This window comes from Nasonia vitripennis, assembly GCF_009193385.2.
Source record: "Nasonia vitripennis strain AsymCx chromosome 1 unlocalized genomic scaffold, Nvit_psr_1.1 chr1_random0005, whole genome shotgun sequence".
NCBI lineage: Eukaryota > Metazoa > Arthropoda > Insecta > Hymenoptera > Pteromalidae > Nasonia > Nasonia vitripennis.
This window is the reverse complement of record NW_022279591.1, coordinates 2,147,245-2,161,227: the sequence shown is the minus strand read 5'-3', so window position 1 is coordinate 2,161,227 and position 13,983 is coordinate 2,147,245. Positions and strand designations below refer to the sequence as shown.

General features: G+C 37.1%; 1 protein-coding gene across 29 annotated transcripts in view; it reads left to right on the top strand.

Annotated features, from left to right (window-relative positions):
• Positions 1-13,983, top strand: part of LOC100118566 (coiled-coil domain-containing protein AGAP005037) — a 1,551,999-nt gene that overhangs the window by 1,190,404 nt on the left and 347,612 nt on the right. For 2 of the 29 annotated variants that reach the window (XM_031921019.2, XM_031921013.2), the window contains exon 21: positions 2,529-2,581. The exons of 25 other annotated variants lie outside the window; for them this stretch is intronic. In XM_031921019.2, coding sequence (XP_031776879.1) covers positions 2,529-2,581 — 53 coding nt within the window. Of the gene's footprint in view, positions 1-2,528; positions 2,582-3,376; positions 3,964-13,983 lie in introns of those variants that run through there. 2 more of the 29 variants (XM_031921044.2, XM_031921059.2) reach the window with 2 other exon arrangements.

The window sequence follows — 13,983 nt, the reverse complement described above, 5'->3', positions numbered from 1 at the left end:
CATAACTTCTAGTAGAAGGTCAGGCCCATTCTGAAACTTTACAGCTACTTTTTGAAGTGATAATTTCTTATGGGACGGTGAACCTATGTTGTAAAATGTTTGTGACTTCTGGAATGCGTTAGATGGAATGCGTTAAATGGAATGCGTTACAGTGATATATATAGGTATACTGGTATAGAGCTCTTAGCTCTCGACCCGGCAGGCCCCCTTCTCCGTGCGCAAAGCTAAATATAGATTTACTCTCTTAGGACCTTATACACTCTCTCCGGGCGCAGGGATAAGTATACATATAGCTATACTGTTTTCGGACCCCTCCCTCTCCGAGCAATACCTATAAATTTACTCTCTTATGCATACTATACCGCATTACTTTGCTTACGCTTTCCTTTACTGTCTTTCGCATTCTCTCTGTACTCCTCGTTGGTATATCGCCTTCTACAGACAGTGACACTGTGTATTTATGTTATCCAGTGTCATAGGAATTGTTAAATGCATAATTGTGAAAATAATTGAGTCAGCTCTATCGGTACTTCAAGGAGGGTAGCTTACCGATCGGCACAGCTGATTCGGACACACGTCAATTTCGGTTATCGATACAGAAGGATTGCCATACGAGATCGTGTTTGTACGGAATAAATTTTATATAATCACAACCAATATTAACGTAGTAGATAAGCTTGCGAACGGTACAGTTGGAAAATTAGTTTACATTGAAACTAACGATCAAAATGAAATTATACGTGTATGGTTGCACTTTCAAGATTCACCAAAAACTGGACAAAAAATAAGACTAAAGCTGCTGCTCACATAACTAAATATAATATCCATCCTCAAGCGGTGCCAATAGACCGAAGAACTGCAACTGTTTACTTAAATAATAATAAAACCATTATTGCAAAAAGAAATCATTTCCCGTCAGTATCAGCATGCTACTTTGAAAAAAATACTTCTTTGCTTGTATAATCCTTTCCAAAAATTATATTCATTTGAATAATAAATAAGTTCAATTTTAAATACTTTCTACTTAAATCAAGTTAAGTTATCACTTCTGCCGGGCGTCCCGAGACGCACACATTTTTTTACTATAAAAAGGTATCTTTTTACTGTATTGAGGTTGTCGGAGTCCAGATCAAACATTCAGATTTTCATATTTTAAGGTTTAAAATGCAAATAAGGTAGCCTTAACATACATATAGGCCTTTAAAAGTATTTTTATTGAAAAATTCAGAAAATTTCACGATAAAAGTATCTGGTTAGTTTTAGTTAAAAACGCATCCCTTCTAAGCTGCAAATCATTAAAAATGGGCAAAAAATGCAAAAATTGCTTGAAACCTCAACTTTGACCAGCTAGAACCCGAAGCCAAATGAAGGAATGGCGTTAAAATTTTTTTTGGGAGTAAGGTACAGCATATAGCACACACACACACATATATATATATATATATATATATATATATATATACAGTTTGGGCAAAAATTAAAATTTTCATTTTTGATTTCACAGAAAACCACCCATATATATATATATATATATATATATATATATATATATATATATATATATATATATATATATATGGGTGGTTTTCTGTGAAATCAAAAATGAAAATTTTAATTTATATATATATATATATATATATATATATATATATATATATATATATATGAGATTTTAAAGTGTTGTTTAGATGATAAAAATATTGTTGAATAAAATATATCGAACGTAAAATAAAAGAGTTATATTGAACCTGCTAAAAGTTTTTAATTTAATAATAAACTTCAAATAGTGACCTAAGTAACATTTTTGCACGGTGTCATTAGCACCACACGTCCTGCAAAGAAGTGCTACTTTGGTCACATATATCCTTATGTACTATCAAATTTAAAATTTTTTAGCAATATTTATCAATTTTAGGATTTAAGTTATTTGCAAAAGAATAATGATACATAAATTCAGCACACGCCCTGGTAGAAACCTATAAAACAATTAAGGATCGCTTGGTTAATTTTCCTAATATTAGCTATCTATTTGAGTATTGGCTGGATCAAAATCTACCCATTTTTCTTTTAGTGTTAGGCCTGCGGCTAACCAAATACAAGTAAACTTTGTCTATTCGAAAAGTGTCAAATAAACGTTATTAACAGTACAAATAATGCATTCAAAATTTATATAAACTAAAAAGAAATTAATAAAGTGTATACGTTTTACTGCGAAAAAAGTTAATTAAATACTTGTAAATCATGAAAATACTTGTTATATTTTAAAATTATCGGAAAATATTGCAGACGTGCGAGAAGCTTACATCTGTATATATTCTAGAGCAGCAATTTTCTAATAAAAAAGGCACAGTGCTAGGCAATTCACCAAAGTAGTTTGTACTTTTTCTACCAGGGCGTTGATAATGCATATGTGTTGATGAATGGATATTTAATATTTTTCCAACAAAAACACTTATGCATTAGATCGTGATGTGAGCCGTAATCGCAAATAAATGATTTAAAGATTTATATAATATGAATTTTTATAGTATGACTGGATGAAGAGTAGAAACTTCAAGGAGGCGATACAAACTAGTCATGAGTAATTTTTTCTAGTTTTTACTATTTTATTTATATTTTTATAATGTCTATTCAAGTTCTTTCTCATAAATTTCTTAATTGTTTGATATGTTTATTATAATCTTATTAATAATATCTTCTACGTATGCGTGTGTATATATATATATATATATATATATATATATATATATATATATATATATATATACACATATGTGTGTGTATGTATGTATGTGTGTTTTTGCATCGAATAATTCTGCCAAAAATGTGTTTCTATTAAAGGGGACTGAACCTGCTTGTCGTCTAAAATGTTTTCTATAAACAATTTTCCAAAAACTATTTGTTGAATGCACAGTTTGCTGAAAAAAATTTCTATTGGCATTGTTTGTTTGCAATTCATCAAATTTTGTCAAATTTCAGTTTACAGCTTTACCATTAAATTTTAACCACTTATTCTTATCCCACTGACCCATGTAAAGTTATTATAAGTGATTCAAATAAATCAGGGCAAAGCACCCTATTTTTTTATGTAGTTTTTTTAGTTGATCCACCTAGTATCTTTACCTGGGTTATTGGGTTAAGCAAGTTGATAGTAGAATCAACTGCAACACAAGCCATAGGTGGGTAGTGGGGTTTGTAAGATTATTTTTTTAAGCATGCGCGTCTGTCACCTAAGAAACTAAGTACTTGATCCAACTGCACGTCAGCTAAGGTCAAAACTGCTTTTTTTTCTTAGCATGCGAGTCTGTTACATAGGCAAATGTTTGTTTTGGCATGAAAGTTTGTCGATAAAATTGACAGTCAATCATATGTCCAGTTGATAGCATTTCGTCGATGAAAAAGCAGTATGAAATATCCGTTATCCACGATTCGTCGAATTTAGAGGAATTAAGAAGGCAACATAAAAAAAAAAATATAAATTTTGCTTACTTTAGCAGAGGAATACACATATCAGCATACATTTACCGGAAATTGATACAAGGATCAGTACTTATGCTAATGCTTTGAAGATGCCATTAGTTGATCTCATAGAGTTAAAAGCGTCAGAGGACGCAAAAAGGCATTAGCCAGAGTTAATACATTTGGATTTACTAACCTGGCTAACCAAATGTGTTTAGCTTTCCGTCAAGGTCAGTGTTAAAATGGTTGTCATATCGCCAAATGTGCATTTGCTATTGTATTCTGCGAGTTGTATTAGATGAATCGTCTATTCAGCGAGTCGTGTATTCGGAGAATCGTACATTCGGCGGATTGTGATTCAGTAAACTAATATTTAATCACAATAGTGTGAATATGTACTGTATACTAGTTGAAACATGTCTTTATAGGCTAAATTTCATGATTTTTATTTTTGAGCTACAACAGACTTTATTTTGTTCTTAAATACAAAAAATACGTAACACATGCACGATTTCCACGTTTTTATACCTAAAAAACGGCCCTAAAGTGTTTTTTTACCAGTTTCAAAAGAGCGGGCGAAATAAGGTTTTTTTGCTCGCTCTTTAAAAAATTCGTAAAAATGATTTATGATTCTTATTTTATTCATTATGATGCTAGCATGATTTACTTCTCTTCTAAGGTCGCTTAGTTAAAATACATATTGCAATAGTGATAAAATTCAAGTTTTGTTGAGATTTTTTTTTCAGATAAATGATGTTAATTTCTTATAGGGGTAGAAGTAAAAATCTTAAATAATAAAGATTTGAAATACGAAAATTTCACATTGATTGATAATAGAAGGTAAAATTTTGAAACTGAAAATGATAAAAAACTATGAAATTCTAAATTTAAAACGAAAATACTTTAAACTCTCGTTATTTTATATTTCATAATATTTCAATTCAACTTTTTCGTTTTAGAAAATGTTTAATTTCATAATTTTTAGTTTTTTTAATTATTGCCTTTTATGCTTTAATTTTTTCAAATTTTAATTTTTCTTACTTTTTGCCGCTAAGTTGAATTGATTCAATTCAATCACTGATTATCATGAAAATGAAGACGCTAAAATTTTAATAAAAAATTAACAACTTATGATGTCTTAATATTATCTAGTAAGCAACGTGAAATTGTTATATTATTAAAAAAGTTATCTACGCATATAGTTATTTATCACTGGCGAAAACATTGACGTGATTCTGTTGTGTATTAAAATTTTAGAGTTTTCTACGTCAATTCGGCACTGTCGATGTGACATCTGTTTAAAAAAGAGGTTAAAAAAATTTATGCTGCAAATCATTTAAACCAATTAATTCGAGCAGAAATACCTGATAAAAATAAAAATGAAAAATTGATTATTTGCTGTTGTACGACAATTTATGATACATTTATGATACTATAGATGTATTTATTTTAAAAGGAATCGGAAATTATTCTAATTCTGAAAGTCAATTAAATGATAACCATTTACTTGAATACAACATTTTAAAATTTTACTCGTTTTTTGATATGCAATCTGCAGTTAATTTTTAGAGATTGTCTAATATTCAACCTATTTATAGACGTAAACAATATATTTAAATACTTCTTTCTGGTTTAAGTACAAACAGATACCGGATTTGTTTGTGGTACAAAGACAATGTAATACAAATTTTAGATAGTATTAACAAAAAATATCTTGATGATCGTAACATTTTTGACACTGAGCAAACTGTACACATAAATACTCTACACAAACGTATTTTTCTATAGAAAAAAATTCTACACAGATATTTTCTACACCGATATTCTTTACATAAATTTTTTATTATTTTACTAGTCTGCAAAACTTTACACAAGCGTATAACCTATTTTTGTAACAATAATCTAACAATAGGTTATGTGATCGTTTAGAGTTTTGCAGTGTAGTAAAATAATTAGAAATCGGTGTAGAGAATATCAGTATAGAAAATATCTGTGTAGAATTTGTTCGTGTAGGAAAATACGTTTGTAGAGTTAGAGTATTTATGTGTACAGTTTGTTCGGTGTCAAATTTTCATTGATAGGCTGTTTCTAAATAAAGATAATTTATGCATATCTTCTGAACAAGTACAGTATCAGACAAATTATTATGATTGCGTTGTTTTTTCTATAGTATTTGTAGTCACTATTGTATTTAATATTTGCCCATGCAATGTTTAATTTAATATTAGTAAAATACGAGAACATTCAATTGAATTTGAATTTCAATTGAACATTTTTTTTTATCCAGAGAGTTAGAGAAATGCTTGATGCCCCATGTCAGGAGTCGTGCGAGACTCCCCATGTGTGGGACTCTCCTGACGCGGGACTATCGCCAGGCATACCCACTAAAACTCCATCTCTCATAAATCTACAAAACCCCCCTCCCCGTATTTGCTTTCGCATTCCTTCGAGGGGTCGCCTGTCTTAAGCTATGCTAGCCGTCAACTAGTCTTGTAAACAACCGTCATTGTTTTACGCGCGGAGAACCGTCTCCACGTACGCCGTTATCTCGCCCCAGTTCTGCTTGCTGCCAAGCATCGTTTCGACTACAGTCTCGGGCATGGACGCCCCTATCGTCAGCTCCAGTTCTCTACGCTTTTTAGCCTAGTGGGGGCAGTCAAAAAAAGTATGTCTCACGTCATCCCGTTCGTCATCGCAGTACTTACACCCTGGTGTTGCCACACCGTTCATCGCAAACAGGTCGCTCCTAAAGTATCCGTGATCAGAGAAATACTGGGTAAGGTAAAAGTTTACCTCCCCCCATTTCCTGTCCACCCACGGACCTACATCTTTTATGAGGGTCCTACTCCATCTAGCCTTTGGACAATCGGTCCACCTAGTCTGCCAATTGCGCATTGTTATTTCTCTTTCTTCCACGGCAATCGAGATGCTACTCGACGGTAAATGAGCCTCGTAGATTCGCTTGCGTTCGATCGCAAGAAGATCCACTGCGATTACCATCGATCCCTTGGCCGCGACCGTTCGGTAGGAGCATGATCTTCTAAGAGCCCCCCTTCGCTGTACCGCCATAATCTTTTTCCGATACTTATTCATAGTCATAGCGTCGGCCCACACCTCTGCTCCATATAACAGGATAGAGTTAGTGGTCGCCATGAGTAACCGCCTAACTGTTGGCTTAGGCCCACGAACGTTAGCCATGAGTCGGCTAAGTTCCGCTATCCTAGTCGTGGCTTTTTTACAGACGTGATCTAGGTGTTCCCCGTAGATCATCTTTGTGTATAGAGTTATTTTGTCGTTATAGTTTCACCGCCTACCTTCATAGGTATGATGGTTGGTATCCGCTTTCTTGCCAATAGGAAAATTTCGGTCTTATCAATCGCTAAAGTCAATCCGTGGATCGCCATCCACTATAGCACTCTGCTTATGATCGTGTTTAACTTCGCTTGCGCGCTGCTATAATCGTGCTGTTATAACCGTGGCCTAATGGCTGATAGACGCCCTGGGCATGGTCGCATTGCAAATCTTAGTAATCAGATTAGTAGTTCTCTCTACTATTGTCTCTGATATTTCGCGTCCGCCTAATTCGTGCGGGATCCCGTTGGATGGGACGTTCGCACTTTGAATTAACTCTGCGAGTGTCTCTCGGTTCATGCGTCGGGTGTTTCATCTTGGCGCTCGACCATGGTTTCTCCTTGTACTGGGTTGACGATCTTGGTTGATATTGAATAAAATATACTGGTGGGCGCTAGCTGTATATTCTTCCGTGATGTGCCAGTCTCTTATGTTGCGGATCGTCATTCTTTAGGTAGTGGTATTACCCTTGTTTGCTACTATCAAGGTCAGCCTGGATGCCATCTTGAGGCTCTGGTGCCTGGAGTGTGCATCGTCATGTCCTCTGACGTCTTGGCGTCTTTATAAAGGAAAAACGTTATCTGTTGAGTCAGCACATTGCATGCCGCCGCTCTATGTCCACCACACTTCCAACAGCTAGTGCTCCTGTCAGGGCCTTTGCATTTGGCTTTTACGTGTCCGTAGCCAAGACTACGGTAGCATCGCGTGACGCTCGCTCGCACCCGCACTCGGCAGTTTACCCAACCGATGCGAATCTTTCCCTTTTTTAACAGGGAGGTGGCCTTGGCCTGTTCCAATTTAACTGCATCCATCCTTTGCTCTCTTGTGCTTGGCTCGAACAGATGGATCCTCTTCGCCAAAGTCCGTCACGTCTGCGATAGCACTGTTGACTTCTTCCTTTGTCATAAGTCCATCAATATCCCTGATCTCTAGTGTTATCTTGGGGATCTTGCTCTCTTGAATAGCTTTTTGCAATGACTTCATTTTGTCGTTGTTCTTACCACCATTAGGACGCATCCTTGTCTCGTTTTACAGACAAACTTTACCTCCGTATTCAGTTCTTCCGGCTTTACCTGCGCCTTCATCTGTCCCAGAATATCAGCGTAGGTTTTACCGTTCTCTGGTTTTATAAGAATAGCATCTGACCTCTGACGTGGAGCCTTTTCTTCTTTCTTTTTTGGTTGGGTTTGCTCCAGTTTTTTCTGCTGTTTCTTTTTTGCCTTCCTGCCGGCAGCTACTTCCCATTGTGTCTGACCATGAGAAGTCTGTGCATCACCCTCGCTGCCCCTACTTGTTGAGGGTGCTGTATAAGACAAGACTACATTAAGGTTCAAAAATAAACTGTGAAATCATTGTTGATCAGATATTATGACTTTATTGAAACTCCTAACGATCAGGTCCTGGTGTGACCGTCTCTCACAAGTTGTCGCCGAGAACTGACGCTCTACTCATTAAACGCCGCCGAAAACTCGGGCCCGCTAGAACAAAGACGCTTTCCCGAGGACTACCGAAGGGACTCGAAGCAGTACGCGCGCTCCTCTATATCTATAGCTATACACACCCAGTCATGTGCCCGCGCGAACGCCTCTCGACACTCGACTCTCTGGCCTGGCAGTCACAGATCGGCCCTTTAGCCTCTCCGCACTGAAAGTGACCTTCAAAATCCGTGGAGTAAACTCCCTACTGAGGTCGTGGCAGTCTAAGAATAATTATAAAATCACTCCTAACCGTATTGGCCTGAAGCCACGAATCGCCCATATGAGAGCCAAATGACGGAAAAACGTTCGCTAAAACTACTAATAGGTAGAATATATTATTAATAAAGAATAAATACGCCGCACTTACTCTTATCCCTAGTAGTCCTCGGTTACGTCCGGAACAGGTGCACTGTTTACTTCCTTCTTGTCCTTTTTGGCAGGGGTACCGCCACCTCCGTCAGATGGTACTTGTGCCCTCTTCTTCGACTTTGCCGTTTTTGGGGACTTTGGATTGTCCGCTCTAGGTTGTTGGAGAGGCTGCCTCTTCACAGCATCCTCCATCTTGTCAAGAAGCGTAACAACTTGGATCAACATTGATCCTATTAAGGGTAATCCATTTTTAATCTCTTCACGCCCTTCTGCTTATCCAGGGTTTGGGTAATTTCCCTGGTCATATCTCTCACCTCCCTTATCTTGTCACGCAAGCTGGCATGGGCTTGTAGCTATTCCCTTGTGGTCTGGTTCTTTTCACCTACCGTTCCACTCTCGTATCGGTATCCTGCAGCACTCATGGCGCTACCTATACTGGTACAGATGCTTGATTTGTGGATTGGATATCCACCGCCTTGTGTTGTTGGCACACTTAAGGTTTCAACTTCCAGGTTCTCCTGTAAGTTTTTCTTGAGTTTGTTTGTGGTTCCCATATTATAAGCATTTTTGTTCATCTCGTCATGTGTCCGACCCCCTGGATCCCTCCATTTTGGGGGCAGCTGTCATGGCCCCAACACATGACTGTAGGTGGTGCCAGACTGGGTACATTATGTCAGGGTATATAGCATGCGCTATCGCACTAGCCCACCTCCACTCTCTCGAGCCTACCACTTCGAACAAAGGTGCTTGACTCTCTGGAGAGTTTCCGGCGGATGTCATACAATATCACGCACTCGCTCGAGCCGGTTAACCGATACTAGCTAGGTAACCAACATCCCATCTTGCTGTCAGTTGGAGCCAAAGATGGTTCGGGTCACTCCGGCACGCAACCGTAGGTCTTAGATAGACCGTTAGATCGCCTCTTCATCCAGGATCTCCTTTTGGCAGCTTACGGAGCACTGCACGGCAAACGCGGCGGCTTGATTTGGTCCACAAAGCATATTTTATTTCTGCTCTACCCACCGAGGTGTGTGCCTTGGCGAGCGCTCCCCCACCCGCCACCCGGGGGACGCGCCACATACGGAGTGTCAGGCTTCCCTCCGTAGCCTGGTACATTAACCCACGAAACATTAACTTTTTCATTTTTTCCGATATCAAAAGATTATGAAAATAAAATTTATTTTGAAACAACTGCTAGAATTTCAATAACAAGAAATGTTTCTTACGCAATAAAATTTGCTGAGTTTAAATTAAATTTTGAAAAAATTAATATTGAGGAACTTAAGGTATTATATACAGCAATCATTAATTAACTCTTTTAGAAGCCAACACAAAGAAAAAGTAACTGCTAAAAATCAATTAAAAAATAATATAGATAATAAAATAATAAGTTCAGCTGATAAAAAAACTAATAATTGTATTCATCTTTTGAAAGAATCATACTGCTTTCTTTCATCTTTTAATGCTTAATTTTATTGACGATCCTAAGTTGAGTAAAACAGAAGAGAACAAGGCTCGCGCGTGCGTTATTTCTATTCAAGGCCGACTCGGTAGTTGACATCGACTATTCATGCATTATACGCGTGTCTGCAGCGTTATAAACTTGCGCAGGCTCGTCATTTATTTAGTAGCTTCTACGGCAGGGCGGGGGCGTAATCGCAGTGATATTCCAGAAGACCGTAAATGTAATAATACGACGATGTAGGGTATATGATAACTAGATAATCCCCGAATACAAGCAGAAATTCAGTTGCGCGTTTCGTTGACGAATACACTACGCGCAACGCGTCAACTTTGAACAGGTCTTCTTTATTCACGCATAAACGAGTGCGGATATCCGCGAGAAAAAAAATAACAAGAACTTCGCGCACGCAATGCGATAGTACAAAGCCAGAGCGAAGTAAGAAAAGCGCTGCAGCCCGAGAGTCAAAGCATCAGAGGCTGCCGCATGACGCTAACGGACTGTGAGCGAGAAGATTTAAGGTTGACGTGCCGGTTGAAGCTGCATCTAATATTCAGTCAATTTTTCCACTTCGAGCTCGCTTTTCCTTGATAGCAAAATAAATGTCAGTTTACAAAGAGTTGAAACGATGCCGCCGCAGAAAAGGAATGAGACGAGCTACGGAGCGAACAGAGCTTCCTCTCTCTGGGTCGCTTTTGCACAACATACTATGCAGACCGAGGGATGCGCGCGCTCACGTCACGGGGGGATCGCGCATTCATACTTTATCCGACGGAAATTGTGTTTCATCGATTTATGCGGGGAAATAGTCGGGCTGCTTCTCTTTCTTCCTCCTGCTACTCGCCAATGCAAACGCCAGTTAGTTTTGGAATACGAGCCAACCGTTGCAACGCCTATAACTCCTCTTCACAGCAATGCTCGCGATCCATAATATGCGATAGAGGAGCCGAGAGGGAGAGCGGCTCACGTGTGGAACGATCATTGTCATACGTTGCGAAGTTCCTTGCTGTTCTCCGCGTTTTTTTTTTTATTTTTGTAGACGCTTCTCGCTTGTCAATTTGGCTGCTTTTTAGCAAGCCTCGGGGGTATAGGGGGAAAAAATCGCGGATCAGCGCGTGTAACGATCTACTCATTACAGTATGCTTATAAGCGAGCGTCTTACTTCTGAATATGTCAACACGCCGTACGCTTATAGCATGCTATGTACTGAACATGCATGTACTGCAAAGAACTTGAGCACATAACCCTATAGCCCATGAATAACATACAGCAATACAACTTATTTTGGTTAAAATCGTGTAACTTTACAAAGCCCATCCCATTACCAAACTTGGCATAATCGAAGCTCTTGTCATAAGAAACACTTCCTCCATCAGAAACCCAAAATTGCCTCCGTGAAAGCTGAGCACTCGGCCCGTATAGCTTATATTTTAATATAGCAATATGAAACAAGCTATATGGGTCGAAATAACCTTTTTTTTATATTCCACAAAAAATATGCAATAAAAGTTAATTATGTGTTTTTACCAAGAATGCTTTTATTTTAAGTTATAAGCCATTTTAGTTGTCCGAAAAAGCAAAAATTGAGAAATTTTCAATTTTTGATATGGCTATAACTAGGAACTTTTATTGTGTTCTTTTTTGGATATACTATACTAGTATACCAATTTTGGCCGGGATTTCAATAAATTGTCCTATGGGTTGACGTGGATTAGCCCATATATATATATATATATATATAAATAAGAAAGGCTTCAACATTATTTGTAGTTTATAAATAATACTTTTCGAATTTTTCAAAATTTTTATTTATCATTAATTGATTAATTTCTGATTTAACCCTTAAGAGTACCTCAGCAAATATACATCATTCTGGCAATTTCCTGTTCATTTTCGGTATATTTCCAGTTAATTGTCGGTTATTTTCGTTCACTTCCGGGGCACTTCCGGTCTACTTTCGGTTCACCCCGACCCCTAAGGAGGGGTAGTTTTGGTGATGAAGTGAACTTATAGCCAGAGACTACCAGACACATTTTAATATTATCTACTTTACACTATATTAAAATGTTATATTTGGTCATATTGTATAAACCCTCCAAAACTCGTAAAAAAAAAATTAAATCTATTTTACGGTAGAAATGTTCTTTGAACGTAAATCATTCTGGATACCGAAAAAAATGTCAAATGTATCAAATTTCAATTAGTTTTTAGCAATAGAAGAACTTAAAAAATGTCCGTCCGTCCGTCTATCCTGATTTTATTTCCATTTATTCCACGAAACTTGATATATTTGATGAATAAAAAACTATTTAATGGTATAGATATGTACATATGATAAAAATATACATTTCTACAAAAAAACATTTTCGAGATTTGGTCCAGGTAGATTGGAAGCTGTAAAAACAATTTTAAAAAACCGCTGCCAATTCATTGGTCCGTAGCTTCCTCCAACTAAATTCGTAGTTCCAATAAATAAAATATTGTTCAAATATACAGTATGTTAATGCTATTATTATTGTTTCTAAATAAATAACCCATACGTATAGGAATACTTTTGCGGAGTATTGTAATTCAAATATTGTGAAGTTAAATGATTGCGAATTCACGTAAGCAATAACTTGGTGTTCCAAGATTGAAATTTCGTTTCCTATTTTTTTTTTTTTTTTTTTTTTTTTTGTAGACAGTGATGAATAGAGCGAGAATATTAACGTCATAAATAATTTCACTTGAAATTTACGTTTGTTTTTCTTTTCTCTCTGGTCGAATACAAGAATAATAAAGTTCTTTTTATTCTTATCGAGGTATAAGGAAGCGAAGGAATATTCTCTGAAAACTCAACAGAGGAAGATAGAGTTGGAAGCTCTCAGTTCTGCGGATCGCTCGGATAAATAATAATATTTAGAGAAATTGAAATTTTTTTTTCGTCTCTGTGTTGCGGTTTGAGTTTTTTTTTTATGTTGCCCCTAAATTACTCTCTTACACTGTATAAAATCAAGTACAGACTTGGCGGTCATTGTAGACTGAGAGGCCCATTATAGAATAAATAAAAACAATTAAATACTGTTTCTTTCTTTTTATTGCAAACGAAAGAAGTGAAATTTTTTTTTCGTTAGATAATCATTAAGATTTTTCTTTTTTTTTCTATTTTATTTATTAGAGAGTATATATTTCTTCGGATTTCGTTCAGCGTATCCTTATTTACTACTGCGCATAAGCGAATAATAATGGAAGAGAATGGAAAACTTCAAAGCTGGCCACTTTGACGTGTCACAACAAATAGCAGCATGGGCATATGAAATGCCAGAAGAAAGTATAGTAGACGTTTTTACAAATTTAGAATTAAGAGTAGAAAGCGATCAATTTTGGAATGTCGATAGGTTAATTAGGTGACCGTGCGGCGATTAAACTGCAGGAGATTTCGTGGAGTCCACCGTATCAGAAGATATAGCAACTTCGAGAAGAGCAGCAAAATTGCAAAAGGCACTGCTGAGGAGTAGAGCGTTCTCGCGAATGTCCTCCGTAACAAAAAGCCAAATTCATGAGCGCCAACGCCCATATCACGAGCGCAGTTCCGATATGGAACATACGAATATGGCGACAGGAGCACTGATGTACCATAGCTCACCAAAACAGCCGCTAGAGAGTAATAATCCTCCTGGCAACAGGGCTCAAGATGATGAAAATCAAGCAGCAGCTTCGAACGTAAAGGACAGCCGCTGTGAATTGAGAGGCACGACAACGTCTACACCAGCAATTAACACAGTAGCAGCTGCAGCAGCATCTATGTACGTACTTAGCGACAATCGCAGCGGATTGGCAACAGTAGCCACTGGCACGAATACCATAACCACAACAGCGAACAGT